This window comes from Oncorhynchus kisutch, linkage group LG3 (assembly GCF_002021735.2).
Source record: "Oncorhynchus kisutch isolate 150728-3 linkage group LG3, Okis_V2, whole genome shotgun sequence".
In the NCBI taxonomy this organism is placed as follows: domain Eukaryota; kingdom Metazoa; phylum Chordata; class Actinopteri; order Salmoniformes; family Salmonidae; genus Oncorhynchus; species Oncorhynchus kisutch.
The window spans coordinates 40,747,484-40,770,283 of record NC_034176.2 but is presented as its reverse complement, the minus strand read 5'-3'; the positions used below and the strand labels follow the sequence as shown (position 1 = coordinate 40,770,283).

Genomic DNA, 22,800 nt, shown 5'->3' with positions numbered 1-22,800 from the left:
CCTTCAGAAGAACAAGACAGGCAAGCCATCTGCAACAGTACATCTATTGTCACAGGACTTATTGAACATTGCCTCCAGTGCTTCCATAGGAACACAAGGCAGGAGGGGAAATAACACCCAAATGTGTTAGAATATATATATTTTTAAATGTAAGTGCAAAAGGATTATAATACATGTACAGTGTTTTTCATGCTCCTAGAAAGAAGTTTCTTCACCTCACAAAATTGTCCCCACAAAATGTGTTATGGTTGTCTAAAAATAATTTTGTCCGTTTTTTCCCAAGACATTTAAAAAAAAAACTTGCCTTTGGTGTTCACTTAATAGAACTGCTCTGCTCTGTATAAAACTAATATAAAAAGCCTCTGCCCATATGTTGTTGGTTTCCAGCATATTTTCTAAAGGATAGGATACCTACCCTCTGAGTCTTCTCTGCTCTCTCAGGGTGACTAGTCATCCCCCCTTTCTCCCCCTTCGACTGGGGTGCTGCAGGCAAAGTTGAACTCCAGACAGGAAGTGATATCACTGGCAGACCTGCACAGACTGGAGAAGTGGCTGATCTCTTCCTCAACAGACTCCGCCTTTGTGTTCTAGTGGAAGAAATGACAAATATGAGCAACAATAGAAACACATCAAACTTAAACACAAATAAATGCCTAATTGTTTATCCATTTATGGTCCTGCCAAAGGTCAATCTCTGCAGCACTAATCTGAATCACTCATCTCAATGCGTTTGGACTTTATGCCTTGGAGGGCACCTTGCTGTCCAGTTTACGGAGGTTAAACTCCCCCTTGGGGCGACTCAGCTTCTGCAGTGCCTTCCACTCGTCCAGAGACACTTCTCCCTCTGGCTCAGATGGTCTGTGATGAATGGGAGGATGTATAATACACACATTACCAGTACTAAAAATATAACTATACACCTGTTGCATTATGCATCTTCCCATTATCAATCAATGTTACTACCCCCAGAAATTGTTGAGTGCATTTGTTGTATTCATTGGTTCCCCCCATCTATCGTGTGTGTGTGTGTTGGTTATCCTATCCTCGTCGGGACCTAAAATCCCCAATAGTCCCCACAAGGACTTTGAAAGGACATTTCAAAGACTATTTTAAGCTTAGGGGTTAGGTTTAGGGTTAGTGTTACCATTAGGGTTAGAATTAGGATATGGGGTTACGGGTTATGGTTATGGTAAGTTTAAGGGTTAGGGAAAATAGGATTTTAAATATAAATTAATTGTAGATCCCCATGAGGATACAAGAACATAATGTGTGTGTGTGTGTTTTGGTTTTGTTATCCCTATGGGGACCAAAAGCCCTCACAAAGATGGTAAAACCAGGACATTTTGGAAAAGTGGAGACATTTTACCGGTTCCCACAAGGAAAAAGTATATTTAAGGCTAATGGGTTAGGGTTAGGGTTAGGAGTAAGGGTTACATTTAGTTTTAGGGTTTGGGGATAAGATTAGGTTTAGGGAAAATAGGATTTTGATTGGGATGAAATGTTATGGTACCCACAAGGATAGTGAAACAAATGTGTGTGTTTATGGTGTGGTGACTCCACCTCAGGTGGGATTCCTCCTGCATCAGGAGTCATGTCCATCCCTACATCACTACAGAGGAGACAGTAACCAGGCTAAATCATCCATCACCAATTTTAAAATTGCACTTTGTGCATTCCACTATTACAACTTCCAAGAGTAAGTTGAAAGGTGGATGGGGGGGGGGGGCGTAATATGCTTAGCCTAGCCTACATAGGCTATATGGAGGCCACACTTGCACTGCAGAAGAACTACTGTAGTGTCATGTTGAAGAGGAAATTAGAACAGCACATGGAACAGATGTTATATTTACATAGAGGAACTATTGGTGCAGTGGTCTACTTTTGTGGAGGAGAAAAAAAACATTTTGGAGTGTTGCAGCAAACTTCCTTTAAAACTGCTAAATGTTCTCTATGCTGAAAATGTACACTGCTCCAAAAAATAAAGGGAACACTTAAACAACACAATGTAACTCAAAGTCAATCACACTTCTGTGAAATCAAACTGTCCACTTAGGAAGCAACACTGATTGACAATAAATTTCACATGCTGTTGTGCAAATGGAATAGACAACAGGTGGAAATTATAGGCAATTAGCAAGACACCCCCAATAAAGGAGTGGTTCTGCAGTGTCTGCAAGAGGAAGGCATTGATGCTATGGACTGGCCCGCCCGTTCCCCGGACCTGAATCCAATTGAGCACATCTGGGACATCATGTCTCGCTCCATCCACCAACGCCACATTGCACCACAGACTGTCCAGGAGTTGGTGGATGCTTTAGTCCAGGTCTGGGAGGAGATCCCTCAGGAGACCATCCGCCACCTCATCAGGAGCATGCCCAGGCGTTGTAGGGAGGTCATACAGGCATGTGGAGGTCACACACACTACTGAGCCTAATTTTGACTTGTTTTAAGGACATTACATCAAAGTTGGATCAGCCTGTAGTGTGGTTTTCCACTTTAATTTTGAGTGTGACTCCAAATCCAGACCTCCATGGGTTGATAAATTTGATTTCCATTTATAATTTTTGTGTGATTTTGTTGTCAGCACATCCGGCTCCATGTCATCTACAAGACCCTGCTAGGTAAAGTCCCCCCTTATCTCAGCTCGCTGGTCACCATAGCATCTCCCACCTGTAGCACATGCTCCAGCTGGTATATCTCTCTAGTCACCCCCAAAACCAATTCTTTCTTTGGCCGCCTCTCCTTCCAGTTCTCTGCTGCCAATGACTGGAACGAACTACAAAAATCTCTGAAACTGGAAACACTTATCTCCCTCACTAGCCTCACTAAACAACTACCTCTTTCCCAACTGTATTTAATTTATTTTGCTCATTTGCACCCCATTATTTTTATTTCTACTTTGCACATTCTTCCATTGCAAAACTACCATTCCAGTGTTTTACTTGCTATATTGTATTTACTTTGCCACCATGGCCTTTTTTGCCTTTACCTCCCTTCTCACCTCATTTGCTCACATTGTATATAGACTTGTTTATACTGTATGTTTGTTTTACTCCATGTGTAACTCTGTGTCTTTGTATCTGTCAAACTGCTTTGCTTTATCTTGGCCAGGTCGCAATTGTAAACGAGAACTTGTTCTCAACTTGCCTACCTGGTTAAATAAAGGTGAAATAAAAAATAAATAAAAAAATTCAACTATGTAAAGAAAAAAGTATTTAATAAATATATTTCATTCATTCAGATCTAGGATGTGTTATTTTAGTGTTCCCTTTATATTTTTTGGAGCAGTGTACTTTAAAACGTACCTTTTTCTCTCAGCTGTTAAGGGTGTGCCACTAAAAAAATGTGACCAAGTGGTGAGGGAGGCTCCCACCAGGCGAGTGAAAAGCCCGGACACAATCTCACCTGTTAAAAAGCCCTGACACAATTGTACCTGTTTCAGAAAGAGTTGCTATTAAAACATTTGCCATACAACCTACGTTCACAATTTATGCTTACATTTTGCTCATATTTCATCACACAAAAAAAAACATATTATGCATGGGATCGGATGTGAGGAGGCACACCAACCAGAAGTGGAAAAGGAGGCAACACACACTGTCTGTTGAACTTTATTTCCTTTACACATGTAGGCCTACATGTCCGCACATATCCCATAAGAGCCATGTGCATATTCACCCAGAGTAAAGTAATGCATCTGTTTTCATTATCGTTTTAAAAACGTTACAATGCCAGTCTTACATTGGACAAACAGTCCTCTGATAAACAACAGGTTCATTTAATTTAATAGTCCTAATGTAATAATATAGTAATAATTGTATAGTGTAGGACTATTCTACTAGGCATAGGTTAAATGACTGACTGAAACCTTTTTTCAGTTTCATTTCCTCTCTGGTGGCTTGATTATACCTACCTACGTAACTTTGGCGCCTTTGACTCACCCGTTCCCTTTAAATCGTTCCAAAAAAATGTAATAATATAAACATAGGCTACTTTATGGGTGGGAGAGGCTTCTGATCCGAAGCGGTCCAATCCCAGTCCACTGTAAAATTAACCGCCCTTCATTGCTATTGGTTTAAGCATCTCAGTGTCTGGAGCGGTTTTATGCGTTTATGCACATTGGTTCAATCTGCTGTCAATCTGTAAAGGCGCGCTCTAGAACGGTTCAAACATTCATTGGATAAAAAGTAGCAACCAATGAGCGTACTTTGAAAGTTCCGATGATGACCATTGGTTACTGTGTTGCTCTCGTTCGGATTTACCTCATGCTTTGACCCTTGTAATAGGTTATTTCCCATACATGTGGTAGGAGGATTTAATTTACCTTCAACTGATTTGTCAAATGAACCGCCCAGGCGCGATTTGCAACGCGGGAAAGACTTCCAGAAGTAGGAGCTGTATCCACATTGACCTTGTGAACATCGGACTTTCTATTTTTGTAAATTAATGAATATTTGTGCAATTTTTAATAAAGAATTGTGGCGCGGTTTTCTACGTCGCTGGAAATGAAGAATATTTTCACTCCTGATTGAGTAGCTGCATTTGGTGGGACACTATCAGTCGTATAGCTGCCTAACCCAACTTCTGTTAGAAGGCTATTTTGCTAACGTTAAGCTACTTGATAAAAACGCGTTTAGCCTATCTTTGGATGACAAAGTGATTCCTGAACACCATTGTGATACAATTTGAGATGTTATCAGTTTTGAACAAATCGGTCTTCATCTCAGCGATGGCCGAAAACAAGCACCCTCAAGTCATTTTTTGCAGCGACTCCCCGAAGAGGGTCCTGGTGTCTGTGATCAAGACCACCCCGATCAAGCGCAGGAAGAGCGGGTCTCTGATGCCGACCAGCCCTGGATTCAGCGACTTCATGGGGTGCCCGTGGGGGTGGGGGGAGAACGCCCATAATGTGAGTCTGAGCCCTGGCTCGGTGAACGGGGCTGCCTCACCTACCGGGACCAACACCGCCAGCGAGGCTGACCTGGCTGCCTCCTCTGACCAGTTTAAGGTAGGATAAGTTGGAAGTTGTTGTTCATGTTGTTTACCCTAATAACGTTGTGTTTAAGTTGAAATCATATCTAGTAGGCTATGATAGTTTTACTGACTAGAAAGTAGCCTATATATATAGCCTACTTAGACGTTGCATTAATTGTATGTCTGTTAGTACACCGTAATAAATGCATGAGCATTTGCATGTAGCTTTCAGTTGTTTGTTGTAGTTAATCTTTTTGCAATGAATGATTGGTTACATTGTTTCAACTTGACAATATAGATGATCATGTTACATTCATCGGAAAGGCCAGATACAAATTAACTTTAGGCTACACTGAATCATTGAATGACGCAAAAAGAGAAATGTAATCTAAACCATTGTCGTTTTTTTTAAATGAAACGGCAACTAGGAAACGTGTGTTTTAAAAAAACGCCCGCGCTCACGGTGTGACATGATGAATTTTAAAACCCAGTCACTTCCTACAGTAACATCTGTCACACGTGATGTCACCTCGCGCGGCAAAAGAAAATGTTACCGGATGTGCATGGAATTAATGAATACATGCACCTTGCTACAATGTTTAACTGCTTGTGGCCCTGGCACCATTCATTTGTACCAGACAAACAAATATCCCTATTTGACAATGATCATCAAGTTGATTTTATGTGGCAGCAATGATTTGAAGTTGGAATTAGACATTGAGGGAACTTTTGCTTTGAATGAAGCCGTTTGACATAACAACTAGTTACTGTTTTGGTAAAACAAACATTGTTACTGGAATAATGCTGCATTCCAAACTGAAAGTATGATGTTGTAAGCCAACATGAACTATTCAGAAAGTAAAGAAAGATGCATTTGTTCATTTAAACTGTAGTTAACTTTGTTTCCAGGACGGTATTCGGCGTGGCCGCCCGCGTGCTGACACTGTCCGTGAGTTGATCAACGAGGGGGAGAGCTCCTCCAGTCGCATCCGCTGCAACATCTGCAATCGTGTGTTCCCCAGAGAGAAGTCCCTACAGGCCCATAAGAGAACACATACAGGTGAGAGCAGAGCACAGATGGCCCTGACCCACGGACACCCAGCCTACCAGGACACTATGCTGTTCCCTGTGTTGCAACACCAAGACTCCAGCCACCCAAGTGGCAAGCGGTACCGATGCACCAAGTCTGGAACAAACACTACCCTGAACAGCTTCTATCCCCAAGCCATAAGACTGCTAAATAGTTAGTTAAATAGTTAACCAAATAGCTACCCGGACTCTCTGCATTGACCCTGCACATCGACTATGTACTGGAACCTCGTGTATATAGCCAAGTTACTCATTGTGTTTATTCTTTGTGTTAATATTTTTTATAGTTTCTCTCTGCATTGTAGGGAAGGGCCCATAAGTAAGCATTTCACTGTTAGTCTACACCTGTTGTTTACGAAGCATGTGACAAATAGCATGTGGTTTTAGTTCAACTCCCCATCTGTGTTGTCTCTCAGGGGAGAGGCCATACCCGTGTGACTACCCTGACTGTGGCAAGGCTTTTGTCCAGAGTGGCCAGCTAAAGACCCACCAGCGCCTGCACACTGGAGAGAAGCCCTTTGTCTGCTCTGAGAAAGGTGAGCACACAACTAGATCGTCACTTTTGTCCCTTTACATAGGTGGTACCTTGAGACCTTTCATATAGATGGGATGGAGAATCTACCAAATGGAAAAGCATTGATACTAACTCGGATGTTACTGTTATCTCCGCAGCCTGTGGCAGTCGCTTTACCCACGCTAACCGGCACTGCCCAAAGCACCCGTATGCCCGATTGAAGAGAGAGGACCCCAAAGAGGGACCAGGCAAGGCCCAGTCTGTGGACAATAAGGCTGTGGCAGAGTGGCTGGCAAAGTGGGTGGCTCTGGAGGGAGGAAAGGCAGATCAGACGTATAGTAAAAACTCACCCTATTCTGCACACCCCAATACTCACCATATCCCCCCTTGTCTCTGTGTTGTGGCAGGTACTGGCAGACCCGTGAGCAGCGTGCCCCTGTGCCCACCAAAGGGAAAATCCAGGGCAAGGATGGGGTGGAGGACCAGGAGCAGCAGGACCCCCGGGAGTTTCTCCAATCAGACGAGGAAGAAGAGGAGGATCCAATGGAGGAAGAGAAGGGCAACGGGGGTGGGGCTGCCAGACGGCGTCTCCAAGAGCAACGGGAGCGTCTTCATGGTGCCCTGGCGCTCATTGAGCTAGCTAATAACCTGTCTGCCTAAATCCCCGCCCACATCCCAGTCCTGAAACCTTTCCCAGTCAATCCCCTTCTGCCTCCCTACACAGTATGCTTGGGATAGAAGTTTACCTGTAGGGAAAAACATCTAGGATAAGCGTACCCTCCCCAAATACTTAACCATTAATGGGGGGGGTAGGTGGGGGGGCTAAGCTGACCTTAGATTAGTATGTGGAGGGAACACCTCCACCTGCAGTGTGGGGCAGGCACAAGCTTAAAGCACCTTATCCAGCTTCCAATGTTACCTTATTGGGCTGCTATGATTGTAGATGTCATTATTTGATGAATGTTTTACTCTCCTCTGTCTTCTAAAGAAAGGAGGAGAGAGGAACTTTGAATGTTTTTTTGTTTTGTTTTGTTTGCACTTTGGTGGTAACGAGTTATTTGCTGTCTTTTACTTCGGAACTTAAGCATATTGTGTGCTTGTGATTGTGTGAAGCATATTGTGTGCTTGTGATTGTGTGAAGCATATTGTGTGTCTATTCATATAATGGATGTATATGTGGATTTAGCTCAGATGGAAGGAGTGGTACAGGGTGCGTTCAGACGTAGGATGACTTAGGTGTATCTAAATACTCTGATCTGGACTGTGACAGGATACAGTAGGTGAAAAAGAAATGCTGTGGAAGCCTATCAGGGGATTTTGCTTCTACCTGTCTAGTTCTTTCAGATCAGTGCAGATGAAGGAGAGTAGATGAGGGGAGAAAGTCACTGTAGAGACTTTTGGGATGCAACCCACTGTTAGAAGAGGTGGTCATTGCAAGTCCACTCTAGAGTAGTAGCTAGGCACAAGCTTTCACAAGAATCCAAGCTCTGACACCTTCACCTGTCAAACGAATCCCACCCAGACCTGTAGCTCTCACCCAGGGGAGGGACAACTCGGGTCCTGGAGAGCCGCAGATTTAGCTCCATCTCAGCTCTTAACAAACCTGATCCAAATGGTCATCTTATCATGGCAGTTTAGACCACAATCAGTCGACCCGGGTGTGTTAGAGCTATGGCTGTGCAGGCGTTGACCGTCCCTGCTCTAACCAAATCACATCGCCGGACAGAAGGAAGAGGAAGACATGCAGAGCCAGGATATGTAAAGTCAGGAGTGCTACCATCTTTTATATTAAAAGATGCTAGCTGATTGGAGATACGGACGTGGTAGCGTTCATTGGTGGTGTACGTACAAGCCTTCTTTGCAATCAACGCTTCCATAGGTATTTATTTCATCATGTTTATTTGACCTTATTGATGACAACGATTTGCTATCACAAGCTTTCTCCGAGTACGGACATACTGAATAATTCCACTGAGCAGTATTGATCATGTCCCTCCTCGGTCATTTAGTATATCCATGTCAAGTAATAGCAATTAGAATGTCACACCCCTTTGCAGCAGAACTAGTATTTATCTGCTATTAAGTTTTGCCTTTATGGATGAAGTTTTCAATGTAACGTTTCCACTTATCAGACCGGTCTAGAGAAATGTCTAGAGGATGTAATGATTGCTTGGCGTTGGCGTTTTATCATTTGTTAGCAACACTACATCTTTTAACATTGTGTAAAGATTTTATGATCAATGGTCAATTGTTTTTAAATATATGTTTTGGTTGTTTGATTAGGTTTGTGCTTCTCGCAATACCCAGATCCTTTATTGGCCATACGTGATTCAATATGTTGTATCCCACTGGGACACAAACTGGTTGAATCAATGTTGTTTCCACAGCATTTCAATTTGTTTTTGAAATGCAATGTTATGACGTTAAATCAATTTGGAAAACTTTGGATTTACAAGAAGTCATCAACATGAAGGTATTTTGGTTTGTATTTTTTTCACCCAACTTCTAACCAATGACATAAAACTAAAACAAAAAGATTTCACATTGAATTCACTTTACAATTCAAACAAATGTAAATTAAACTAGACGTTGAATGGACCACACTGTCCAGTGTGATAACGTGTCCTATACATCTTTTGATGGAGTACAGGCTAAACTGGACAACAGTTATTATTTGATAGTCAAAGCACCAAATGATGTATTATTATACCCAAGTATAATGTATATATCTTGTTTTTCTAACTCATTGTTTATTATTTGGTTTCAAAATGTTTCGTCAGTTAATATATTCCCTAACTTGTTTGTTAGAAAAAGAGAAGGAGAAAAATGACTGCACACAATCTACAGTACAAGAGCTTGAAGTTCATGTGTAGATGATTGTGAAATTCACTTTCTCTCCCACCGTGTTAAACAGACCATAGTCAGAATTGGTGTGTTTTAGGCCTTGATAGGAAATGTTCTGACTTGCTCTGTGGAGATGACATTGTTGGTGTTTAAAGCCAAGATTCTTTTTATAGGCAGTCCACTGTTGGTACTAGTTGGTCTTCAATAAACACCATCATTGATCATGGACTAGGAGCTAGTTTCATTTCTTCACGTTTATAGTTAGGTTCATTGATTGTTAAGAGCTGCATCACTAAACTGTAGTTTAGTTCTCATTGAACATACAGCTCTATACACTACACTACAGTATGTCTTTCAGTCACACACATTGGTTTCAAGAGGAGGTTAGTAACTACTAGTGGTCATTGCTATTTGCATGTGTAATAATACATATAGTATTGTTATTTGCATGTGTAATAATACATATAGTATTGCTATTTGCATGTGCAATAATACAAATAGTATTGCTATTTACATGTGTAATAATACATATAGTATTGCTATTTACATGTGTAATAATACATATAGTATTGCTATTTGCATGTGCAATAATACATATAGTATTGCTATTTGCATGTGTAATAATACATATAGTATTGCTATTTGCATGTGCAATAATACATATAGTATTGCTATTTGCATGTGTAATAATACATATAGTATTGCTATTTGCATGTGCAATAATACATATAGTATTGCTATTTACATGTGTAATAATACATATAGTACAAAATGTTATAACTTTTGCTCCACTATGGAGACGATACCAAAGGCAGTGTTTACTGCTTACAGTACAGAAAAAGACTACGGCATCGTGTCTCACCTGGTTCATCACAGGTTTATTCACTTATTTCACAGGGAGTCTGTCTATGGAATCTTCCATCATGGGAATGATCAGCTGGTCCTGGTTTCCCTGTATTCCGCTTTCAACGCTTTGGGATGGTTTGCTGCTGCTGTGGAACGTCAGGTAGGAATACACAAGTCCCCCTGATATACTGACGAGAAGAGAGAACTATAGAGTTGGACTTTGGCAATAACTTAAACAGAATGGCATAGCAACAGTTTTCTTGCGCTAATGTGTCACGGCTTGGAAACTCATCCGCTCTTACCAAATATTTAACCCCAGGAAGTTGGTCCATGAAAACAGGTAGTCTCCACCTAAAAACATGCCGATGTAGGCCACAGCAACGTTCTGCGGAAAACAATTGATCTTGATACACTAGTTTCCTGGGCATGATATTCATGGATATGTGGACTTTGTGAGAAGGACATGATCAGAAGAGGATTGTGCATTTAAAAACATCCCCCCCCCCCATTTTGTGCACACTGAACCTGACCCAGCTGTGTCAACACAGCCCCGAAAAGTTAGGAACAAACATATTGACCCACATGTTACTGGTCCACATGTGTTCTTCTTACCTTAATTGCTCCCACCACCGTGGTGGTCAGTGCAGAGTTGTAGTGGCTACACAGCACTATGGAATACATCAGCACAAACCTTAAACAGAGGCGCAACATTTTTATCATGGTATACTTACATTTCATATGATTTTTATGATTATTATTTATTATTATTAATAAGACCCCCCCCCTTTTGTTTTTTTTTACATAGATTGATTTTTCAAGTTCAAATATACATTATAGAACACCATGTGAACGATCATACTTTTTAGAAGAAAAGGGAAAGAGAAATACAAATAAACGAAATAAAGAAGAATAGAAATTAAAAAATATATATATAATTAAACATCCGTAAAATAACCAAAATAAGTAATAATGCTAATAATTACAGGAGTTTATTTCAGTGTCATTAAATGAAGGGAATTATTCTACAAACACATGTCCCCCTTTTTGTCTATACAGTTATTGGGCAAGGTACAATCTGTTGGGAGTCCATTTCGACAGAAAAGTATCCATCTTTAGTTGTAACCTGGCTGTCATATTTCCATAATTGTCTTTTTTTCCCCATTGACTTACAGTTGGCAGCTGTAGTTTAAGCCAATTGAACATAATCATTTTCTGTGCAATCACTAACAGTGCCCTTAATATGTACAGTTGTTTTTTTATCTTCCAGTTTACAAGGTATTATACCCCTAATGAAATGAACATTGGTTCCAGTGGCAACTCAATGTCTAGGATTGTCTTCACTTCTTATTTTAATGCTCTTCCAGAACCCTTGTAACTTTGGACAGTACCAGAAGATGTGTGTGTGGTCTCATATTCTTCCACACAGCGACTCCAACATCGTGCCGAAGCTTTTTGATCAAATGTTCGATGTCAACAAAGGTGTTTTAAAGTATCTCATCTTCACTTACCAGTCAGAATCCCTCCACGCTGGGCTACTATTGCATTTGTGACTACTTTCACAAATTCTCTCCCATGATTCATCTTCCACCACCACATTCATGTTTTAGTTCACATTTTCCTTTAACATCCCACGTGTGTTCAGAAGTGGTCATTTGAAACCTTTTATGTAACTGAGACACCTCTTTTTTGGCTGCTACTTGCCCTTCTAATATGTTTATGAAATATTGCTCTACAATGAATGGTAGTAGGGGCCTTTTGTATTACTTTTTTAATATGTTCTAAGATTTGTTAGGGGAGGTTGTGTTGGCAACGATTGAGCCCAATGGGACAACATCATGGCTAAAGGGGGAGGCAGGGTAGCCTAGTGGTTAGAGCATTGGACTAGTAACCGGAAGGTTGCAAGTTCAAATCCCTGAGCTGACAAGGTACAACTCTGTCGTTCTGCCCCTGAACAGGCAGTTAGCCCACTGTTCCTAGGCTGTCATTGAAAATAAGAATTTGTTCTTAACTGACTTGCCTAGTTAAAAATAAAGGTAAAATCAATTTTTAAAAAGTGGGACGTGTCTCAGTGTTCTGCTCCGCCTCCAGTTGTTGAGGAAGGATATCCTCATGGAGACTACACTTCCTTGAGACACATCTTGCTCTTACAATGTTGAACCACAACATATCAAATGACAGAAGTTGAATAATCCCCCTTTAACAGTCATATAAATAGGGATACGCTGCCAGTTTCGTTTTGAGTCATTTCTACACTGACTTACCCCATGAGGCAGGAAATAAGGAAGCAGGAAACAAAGGGGGCATTCAACCAGTGTTCATATGTGATGGCCTGTCAACGGAAAACAAACACACAGACAGCGGGTCAGACAGACAGACAGACGGAATGAACTGATCCTAGATCTGTGGCTAAAAGCGATGTTAAAAGCGATGCTTATCCTGAGAAAACAGGAAATCCATTTACCTTGTGTAAATCCCCAGTAAATGCACTTGCCAGAAGAGTCGGGACGACGATGATGAATGCATTGTAAAATAAGATCCCATATTTTCCAAGACCCTTTAAAGAAATAGAAAACTTTATTTCATGTGAATCCGAATGACACAAAACACTTCGCTATTCAACTCCTCAAATGTTCAACCATAAGAGGATAGTGTTGCTGGAGCTTAAAGATCCAGGGATCCACAGTGGAGGCAGGTTACGCATTTTGCAGTGTTTACTTTAAGGGTGGGCATCCAAACAAACTAATCAACGTCACCTGGCCACGTTTAGGTGAGTCATTATCCTGCCAATTCAGACCCTATACATTGTAAGCGATAGAACAAAGGTGACTCATTCAGCAACACCTCACTTCACCTTTCCTCACTTGGCTGGAATGTAAACATGCAGGATGTAAATGTATCGATTGTTGCAAAGCTAAGGACTAGATTCATTCAACCTGCCGTAGAAATATGTATGTATTCTCCTGTGCCTGTTTAAGAATCTCTTAATCTGAAAACGGGAAGTATCTACCTGTAAGGAGAATGTAGTCCAGGTGTATGGTATTGTCACAGTACTCAGACCCATTCTGGGAATTGTTTTATTTGACGACGGGGCAAAATTGTTTTTTTAAAGAGGTATGTTTACGTGCTTAAATCAATTCTTTATCCCTTCTTAATTGCCCTGGTCTACATGTTAATAGGGAAAACAGATGGAGGACATATAGTGTGGCTACAATGTGTCCTACCTCAGTTCCCAGCTTCTTCTTGGTGTACACACCACTGGCAGCAGTGAAGACATCATTAAGCAGAATGAACGTGTAGCCCTCTGCATCAAAGGCCAAGTCAGAGCTATTGGAGAAAATAAGTGGTGCATTTGATTCATAGTGGTAATGAAGATCATCAGTGATTTCTTTGAAGTACTATAGATGTTTTCAGGGGTAATATCTGAAGGAGGGTAGCTCACCGGACAGGAACATGTTAACCGTGTGAAAGTGTATTAGTAGCATATCAGGGTTGGCAATCTATTGGACCTACCTGGCAGCCACCAAAGCTCCAAAAACTATGGCCAGAACACTGTAGATAAGACGATTAGGGAATGTTTTTCTGGAGAGGAAATGTAAATGAACCTGTTAATACTTTAAGGCCGAACTGTAAAAGATGTGCAGTTATTACAGTGCAGTAGACATGTGGAAAAATGGCCACAAACCTCAATAGCCTTGCTTCCATGATCATTGTCATCAATATGGTGAACTTCCTTAATACCGTGAACATGGGTAAGCTGTAAAAGGATCAATCATTCATATTTGATCTGCTTCTTTATAAATGCATTTGTCACAAAGTGCTTGGCGCCCAGTCCTAAGGCCCTATGGGTAGGGAGTGTTGTTTACATTGTACAGACTGTAATTGAGATGATATCTGAAAGTAATGCATTAAGTTTCACTCATGCATTTAGACTCCATTGTACCTTAACTTCTTTGTACTAGCCAGTCCTGTTATGTGGTTTCCAACATACAGCAAAGGTAGGGGGAAGATCTGTATGTCCAGAATGTATTAAATGAATTAAATCAAGATTATTATATTGACATGTTGGCAAATGGCAAAATGATGTTTTGTTTTTTTAACATTGGCTCCTTTTGTGGCTCATTGTGGTTCACCTTTTGTTGTATGCATCTGTGACAGACAGAAGATGAAAATAAAGGGAAATCACTTACTTTGACGAGAACACTTCTGTCAAAGTCTTGGAAGTGAACTGTTTGGTTCATTTTAGCAAAATAGAGAATGAGGATTGTAGTAGTCATCTGTAAAAAATTAATAATAATAATAAATAAATCAATAAAAAGAAGGGGGATCAATGTTTATGAATAGATAGCAATTCCACACTCAATGATGTAGTTGATGTTAAGCTACTGATAATGGTCAGTTCTTATTTCATCAACAGTTTGATTTTGGTTATGATACGGGAAGGTAACCTGATCCTACATCTCTGTGGTGCAACTTCTACCTCAAGAATCCTGAATTGAGATACAGTATAGCCTACCTGGCCAATTCCTAGAAACATGTAGGAGGGAAATCTAAAAGCAAGGAAAGTCATGTTATTGGATAATCAAGATGTCAAGATGTAGCCTATAAACAATACAATACAGAATGTAACCCATGATAACTGGCTGCCTGTTTGAGCCTCAAATTGTCATGTTAATTTAGCATGTTATTCGTTGAACCTCTCTCTGTACACAATCATTGCAGTGACGAAACGACCTTACCTGTAGTTTGTGAGAATCGTTTTGTTCACAACAATGATCAAAAAAGAACTGACAGCGTAGAACGCAGCAGATAAAAACTTTAACAGTCCGGAATGTTCGGGTTCTGAAAAATTAGCTGAGGTAGACATGGCAGACATTAGTTCAAGAATAGTTGTTATCGCAAAAAATATATAATGATCTCGGTTGCTTTCACTTAGGCTTTGTCGCGATCATTTGGTAAAAGGGGAGGACGTTAATTAGAGTGGGCCGGGACCGTTCAAACAGGCTGAAAGTTCCGAAGGGAATTACATAATTCTGGAAGATTATAAACAATATCTTTACTTTTCCTTTTTTGCATGGAAGGGAGGAGATATCCGTATAGTGCCAAATATAGACGTTATGCCATTTTGCTGAATCATACGGGCTGCTGCTTGATAATTCACAATACATTTTCATGGATTGTCAAAATGGTCTTTTGTTTCCCCTATAATATAGACCTAATCTCTTGTAAGTAAAATTACATGGAATTTCAATGACTGCCTGAGGTACGACTAAGCATAACACACACACAGTCACACAGATAAGGATTGATGTAAATATAATAAATCAAGGGAAAGGGAAAGGGGATTATTTGGATACTGTGTAGCTATGATTATTTTATTGCTCCATGACACAGTAGTTCACGATTTATGACCTATTCCAGCTGTACAATTGTTACTGTCATTATTCATCTTCAAAAGGAAGGCAAGTGGTTGTTAATTCCTTTAGGGGGCGCCATTGTGTCATTTTGTTTTATATTGCTACTCTTGCAGCCTGTAACTTTGCACCTTTCTTTTTGTAGCCTGGGATCAGATATCTGGTCTAGTCTGGTCCCAAATGGGATATCTGATCTGGTCCCAGGTTAGATCAACCTGTAGGCTGCAGGCTGGCAGAGAGCTTGGGAGTCAAAAGTGTTTGTTCCCTCCCTAATATATCTCTTTCGATCTGTCTGTCTGAGTCCACACTTGTATTTACTCTTGACGATCTAGAAAGGGATAAAGAAAGATTGGACTGTGCTGCAATGATTCTCAATATTCACCCGGAAGTGAAATGGAAATTCAGTGAGTCCATTTGAGTCTACACAGGTTTGTAGGCAGGCAATAGATAAGTGAGTTGAGCTGAGCAATATGCTAAAAGGCTATGTATTCCTCTGCTCAGCGTCTCTCTCTCAGGGCCGACTCCAGGCATAAGCGACATAAACTTTTTACATTTTATGAAAACAATTGGAACTCATTCGGTGTCTCAACTTACTGTTGAGAGTTAGAATAGTAGAATACGTAAGGTGCACCATGACACAGTAGTTCATGATTTATTACCTATTCCAGCTGTAAAATTCTCACTGTCATTATTCATCTTCAAAAGGAAGGCAAGTGGTTGTTAATTCCTTTAGGGGCGCCATTGTGTCATTTTGTTTTATATTGCTACTCTTGCAGCCTGTAACTTTGCACCTCTCTTTTTGTAGCCTGGGATCAGATATCTGGTCTGGTCCCAGGCTAAGAGTTAGAATAGTAGAATACGTAAGGTGTAAGTTTGAAATTTGGATGTGCATCAGCCAGGGGGACCCGCATTGATTTTGCTCGTCACGCTCACTGAGATATCATTAATATGGCATAAGTCATGGCAAAATGTGTAGAATTGCATGACATTCGCCACCCGACCCATTCTCTTAGGGCCTCCAAAAGGCTAGAGCCAGCCGTGGTTTCTCCTCCCTTTCTCTCTACTTCCTGCTTCTCCAGCTTCACAGACTTAATTAAGCACAGCCTCCACATCTCTATCCCTGGAAGGGAGAATGGAATACCAAGGTGGGTCTAAATAGTGACTTCCTCTCCTCTCCGTCTAGATTGATGTGAAAGACATGGACACCTGGGTATCCATCTACCGTATTGCTTGCACATGTTTTGTTGATCATTGCAGATGAAGGAGAGGAGGCATTTTTTTGTCATTGAATATATTGTTTTGTTGCTCATACACTGCTACATTTGGTCATTTTGGTCCTGGAGGTAAAGTATCTTCCTAATTAGTAGACCTGTGTTCTCCTCCTTCACATGTGTAGAGTAATCCCTCTGAAGCTGAGGTTACTTATCTCGTTTATCCGGTCTTTCTCCTCCACCCCTAGCAATAAATCTATGTGCTTTGGCAAAGTTGCGAATGAGTTCTGTTAAGTACCGGATGTCATTTTACTCACAAGCAGCAGGCTTTGCTATGAAGGTCACCTTCTTCCTGGACCACCTCAGCATTTTCGCAGGTCATAGTGACCCACAGAAACACACCACAACCAAATGTCACTCCTCTGAGTGCTCCAGATACACACGTCCGTTGCGTTTATTCATATGTGTGGTCATTGATGTTTTCTCTGTATATATGGCTCTACTGGTGTCTGTACGTGCCTCTGTTGTACACCAGAGCTGGTGTGTTAGCAGAAGGATTGTGTGTGGTCTTGGTTTGAGTGCTGTTGCTAGGTTGTAAGGCAGTGGTCACCAACCCAGGTCCTGGAGAGAGAGATTGTTGGGTGTTTGTCTTAGCCCAGCACTAACACATCAGCTACTCAACAAATGATCAAAAACCTAAATTAGCTGAATCAGGTGGGTTACTGCAGGGCTATAGCAAAAGCCTGCACACCTCTTCAGAATGAGCGTGACTGACTGATCGCAACGCAACCCTTACGGAAAGACTGCATGATTTCACACGTGACAAATCACAGGTTTTGCCCATGTACAATTTTATTTCAGATGTGAAATTTCACATGAAGTTTCACATGTGGATTTTCACATGATCACACAACATTTCACATGTGAAATCATGTGAAACCATGTGGTTTTGGAACACTTTAAATGTGATGATATTTCAGATAACCTTGCACATGTGGATTAACATTTTCACATGATGCCCTGCAAACAAAAATGAGTCGTTAGGATGTCTCCGGAACATCACGAAAAAACCACAGTGTTTTCAAGTTACATATTTGAATGTTTATACATAAATTATCATTCAAGGTGTCATCACCTGAGGTTTGAACTCACACCCTCCTGGTTCACAGAATTCCAATATTCCTGCTATGCCACCATGTCTGCGTCAATCACTGACTTCATCTGTATTCCTACACTTTGGCCTTCAAAGTAAATCTCAGCTTTGTAGAACACACTCAAGAAAAACTATTATATTTATCATAGTGATTCAGGAATAGCATTAAAACAGAACAATATGCTCCACCAACATTAGACAACTATACAGAACCCCTCAAATTGATGGCACTATTTTGCTAAGTGCAGAGATGTATTATAGGTAATGAATGTGCACTTTTTCACATGTAAGGAGAATAACATGTTTTCAACATTCACTTGTGAAATTGCATGTGAAATAAAATGAGCATTTTCACATATGAACATTTTCTCTGAAAATCTAACTCTCAGATGTGAAAATCAGATTTGCACGTATAAAACATTTGCGTGTGAAAATCGTAGTCTCTCATGTGAAATAGCATTTTCACATGTGAAAAACTTTCACATGGAAATCGAATTTTCACTTTCACATGTAAAAAAAAACGTTCAAATGTTGTCACGTGTAGTTTCCTGGTATCACGTTTAAATGTTGCATCCCAAATGTTTTCACGTGTAGTTTCATGTTGTCAAATGTTGCATTTACATGTTGTCACATGTTATGTAAAACACTAGATCACATGTGAAATTCATGTGGCTTTTCTACAAAGGAATATAATTGCAGTTTATACAAAAATCAACAACACAAGAATGTTTTGGGATAAGTATAGATTTTATTTCAGATATCACAGCTCTTGATTATTTATACAAGGAATAAGTAGAAAACAGTTTTGCAAATGCTATAGATTAGTTGGTGGATTACATGTCGACATGTATTCGATTTTTATTACACACACCACAGGTTTCTGCCTCACACACATAGTAATGCTTTTACAAAACTCCTCCAAAACACATAATGATAACCAAGGAAAATGTCTAAAAAGACATGAAAGAAAAGTCAAGCTGCTGCACATTAATCTCAGTTAACCTAGAAGTAAAATGTTGCATCATTTTGTCAGGTGCCAGTTATGTTTACGTAGTCTGTCCACAAGGGGATTAGCCGCACATTAAAAAGTTCCCTCACTTCACAGAGCACTAATGCCTTTTCTGTTTTCCGTCCTTTTTTCTCTGCATCCTCTTCAGCTTTCTCTTTACCTTCGGGTGGGCACAGAACTTCTTCCCTTTCACGTGCAGCCTATGGGAATGGAGGAGAAAAGACAGTCATTGTCTCAGGTCACCATCTGACATAGAGGGTCTTCAAAGGTCCTTGAACTGTCATTCTGAAAAAGACATTTTCTTTCATGGCTAACTACCAGGAAAGTATGAAAAGACAGGCTGAGTGAGCAGGGAGCTTATATTCATGAGCTCGCCTTTACTGACAGCTCTTTGAAACGCCTATGCCAAGTAACTTGGATGCAGTGAGTAGCGTTGCAGTAAAATGATCCCCAGCAAATTTGTTGATACACAAAGCAACTCAAATAACATTGAAATTGCATCAAATGATACAAACAAATGTCATACACATCTCCTTTTTGGCACGTCATTTGTGATGCGATTCACAGCAGCACTGACAGGTGAGTTGACTTGACAACTGCGTATGTTTTGAACCACCCCCCCGCCCTTTTTGTTCCATGCTGGCTGAAGGCCTAGCTAGCCAGAAGCTAGCTAACGCCAGACACAGATGAAAGGGGAAACAAGGCGGTAAGAGATACGAGAATATCATGTTGCCATTGGTGTATTAAAATGAGAATTAAGGTGATGTCACCTTGTCCCTTTAATGATGAAGCTAAGTGTTTGACATGGGGGAGGGAACCAGTAACTTTATCATAAAAGGTTATCAATGTAGAAGTGACAGTCATTTTTCATACTTTGATCATCATACCTTCGAATATCATCCAATTTCATGAAAAACATAATTTTGACTGTTCTGAACTTTAACATAATTTGTATCAGACAGTGGAATACTAACACTAGTATGTCATGACAGTTTTCAATGATAGTAAATGTGTAAATGGGATACTACAATTAGTCTACTCTAGTCAGTATTGTGATGAACTCACACGAGTGCGTTGATCTCACAGGCACCATTGTTTCTCTGCATCTCTGCTCTCTCCACCTTCCTCAGCACATTGGTGGGAATGTCCATAGATGTCGTCACACAGCATTTAGGAATGCCCCCTGCAATGTTTACCATCAGTTGTAAGAGTTGCAGTAATCGTGGCCTAAGTGATGGTAGTGGTAATTGCAGCAGCTCTAGTGGAACTTGTCGTGGTGTACAGATGTAGGATCTTATTTTGATCACTATTATGTTGTTAAGATTTTTCCCGCACAGCAGGAAATGCAAACCTGTAGTATATTCAAGGTTTAAAAAGGCTTCAATAGTTAGTAATTGTAGTAATGTATCAACCCCCTACAAAAAAAAATCCATTAATTACTGTATAATCCACATAATAATTAACATTACCTGTTGCTGCAGGATTATTTCCCTGCTGTAGCAAACTGGCTCAAATCAAGATCATACATCTGTAGTAGTGGCTTCAGTAGGCATGGTAATAAAATAATATTAGCAGTAGTAATAATAATAGTAGTAATAGTTGTAGTAGTACAGGTAGTAGAGTGTTTTTTCAAAGAACAAGGAGTTGGAGAGGTAGCTGAAGTAGTAGTTTAGGTTGCTCCAAGAATCACAGACTAGTAAATTCTCCTTAAACTCAAGTGACCTGTGTTGTTTTAAACTGTGACTATGGAATGACAGTAGAATGACAACCTAGTGGTTGATGAGTATCAACTGAAAGTAAGCGAGTCACAACAGATAAAACCCACAAATGATAATCCTGCCTGTGCCACCAAATAAACAATTTTTGGCAATACCATTCAGGCAACATAACTGCCATATGATAGTAACTGCCAATCTCTCTCTCTCTCATTCTTTCTTTCTCTTTCTCTTAATCGCATGTGCACACACATGTGCACGCACACACGCACACACACACACACACACACACACACACACACACACACACACACACACACACACACACACACACACACACACACACACACACACACACACACACACCACAAGCTTCAGCATGAATACTAACATTTCCACTGAGCTCTTGTGTCTACTGTCACACAGCCCAAAAAAATGAACATTCAAGGCAGCTAGCTACTTATTGAGTCCTATGCAAAGGAGTGATGGTTTGATGACCGACCAATAGGTAAAAGTCATTGGTTACTAGACCACTGCTGTTCTGATTTGTCAAATATCAATATTTTTTTTTCTAGCAAGAACTACTGCAAAATGTTCTGATAATAGAAATTCCAGTGGCAGGGGGCCATATCCTGAAAATGTATGAATTTATACTGGTCCCTTTGATCAATTCTATACATTAATAAAATATTCTGCATATGAATTTGGCCAGAGCATTTGTATGGTTTAAGATACAAAAGATTAATACAGCATTCCTGAAAGCTACGACTCTAAGGAATACCTACGTGCCTTCTGTTTCCATCTCTGATACTCACAAGGACTCTGTTAGAAGGGAGTGTGACAAAAAATGAATCTAATGACTGAGGGAAATTAATTCAAAGCATACTGTACTTCCTTCAGACTGGAATTTGGCATTACCTGATGTGTTATTTATTGCGATTCTTAGTTTTCAGATTATTTTAAAATTACCTCATTACTTTTAATAAGCTATTGAACAAAATAATGGTGAGCAAGCTTTGCACCTTTTCCTTTTCAATGATGATCAAATGATTTGGTTGCACCTCGTTGGTTGAGCGCCCTCCACTTGTTTCCTAATTCGTTTCAGCAACATTTAATTTGAAGAAAAGTACTTTATCGGTGGTTGCGTTGCTTTCTTATACAGTTCTTCCAGAGAATGATTGCACGTGGAAAATGCCCGGCCCCTCTGCAATTGACCTTTTGTACATCTGCCCCCCCCCTAAGAATATAGTTGAATAGACCTGTATTACAGTGTCTTCCTTACCTTCAGTGGTTGTGATGGCCAGAGCACACAGAAAGAGCAGCATCACCATCACTCTAAGATCCATGGTGACAGCGGGAGTGAGAGAGCAAGTGAAACTCATCAGAATTTATACCGAATTCCTCCCCCCTCCTATCGCTGTGGGTTGCTGGTATTGGTCTGGCAGGTTTTAACAGGTTCGATTACTACTACATTTAACTTAATGAAAGACTACAACAACCTCACAATGCTTTGTGAGAGCCATCATGTAGAATTGATAATAGAATATAGGTTGCAAACCAAAAACAGAGATCTAGGTGGAGCAGCCGGGTTAAAGCCAGGGTAAAAGTGAGGGCAGTGCATACCAAACCAACACAGTAAATAAAGGGGGCTATACTGTCAATATCGCGCAAATAATGCAATTTAAGGTTGAGCTGTGTTGTCAACAGGCGTTGATAGAACTCACATCTTTTTCAGTATGTATTTTGTTGTTCCATCAAAGAAAGTATGAAAACACCCCTCAGTGAAATTGCTAGTAAATCGATTTGCTGATAAATTGAAGAGTTCTATACTCCAACGCTATACTATTTCCAGAAATCTCCACATGGTAGAATTCCCACTGGGGAATTGTATGGTGAGTAAGTAGTTGATTGATTTGTCCAGGAAAACATGCTCAGTAAGAGCAGAGCTATCAAAACATAGATGAAGAGTGTTTGTTTAGCACTGTGACAGACCTGCTAAATCATCTCAACACTGGTTTGACAGTAGTAAACTGC

At 40.3% G+C, this 22,800-nt stretch overlaps 3 protein-coding genes across 3 annotated transcripts; 1 reads left to right on the top strand and 2 right to left on the bottom strand.

Annotated features, from left to right (window-relative positions):
• The first annotated feature begins 4,310 nt into the window (after window positions 1-4,310).
• On the top strand, window positions 4,311-9,647 carry LOC109883055 (zinc finger protein 367-like). Its single transcript, XM_020475111.2, has 5 exons — window positions 4,311-5,008; window positions 5,884-6,034; window positions 6,480-6,599; window positions 6,736-6,874; window positions 6,985-9,647. Exons 1-5 carry the CDS (start codon window positions 4,691-4,693, stop codon window positions 7,235-7,237), a joined length of 981 nt encoding a protein of 326 aa, XP_020330700.1. The 5' UTR covers window positions 4,311-4,690; the 3' UTR covers window positions 7,238-9,647.
• Window positions 8,444-15,241, bottom strand: LOC109883046 (UDP-N-acetylglucosamine/UDP-glucose/GDP-mannose transporter). Its single transcript, XM_020475102.2, has 12 exons — window positions 15,004-15,241; window positions 14,781-14,814; window positions 14,455-14,541; window positions 14,208-14,275; window positions 13,950-14,021; window positions 13,778-13,846; window positions 13,489-13,591; window positions 12,729-12,821; window positions 12,529-12,596; window positions 10,880-10,958; window positions 10,570-10,652; window positions 8,444-10,455 (listed from the first exon to the last, which is right to left on the bottom strand). The coding sequence occupies exons 1-12, from the start codon at window positions 15,138-15,140 to the stop codon at window positions 10,308-10,310; spliced, it is 1,041 nt and encodes a 346-aa protein (XP_020330691.1). The 5' UTR covers window positions 15,141-15,241; the 3' UTR covers window positions 8,444-10,307.
• Window positions 15,242-18,768: 3,527 nt separating this feature from the next.
• ccl27a (chemokine (C-C motif) ligand 27a) lies at window positions 18,769-22,374 on the bottom strand. Its single transcript, XM_020463622.2, has 3 exons — window positions 22,049-22,374; window positions 20,117-20,234; window positions 18,769-19,251 (listed from the first exon to the last, which is right to left on the bottom strand). Exons 1-3 carry the CDS (start codon window positions 22,146-22,148, stop codon window positions 19,152-19,154), a joined length of 318 nt encoding a protein of 105 aa, XP_020319211.2. The 5' UTR covers window positions 22,149-22,374; the 3' UTR covers window positions 18,769-19,151.
• Between the last annotated feature and the right edge of the window lie 426 nt (window positions 22,375-22,800).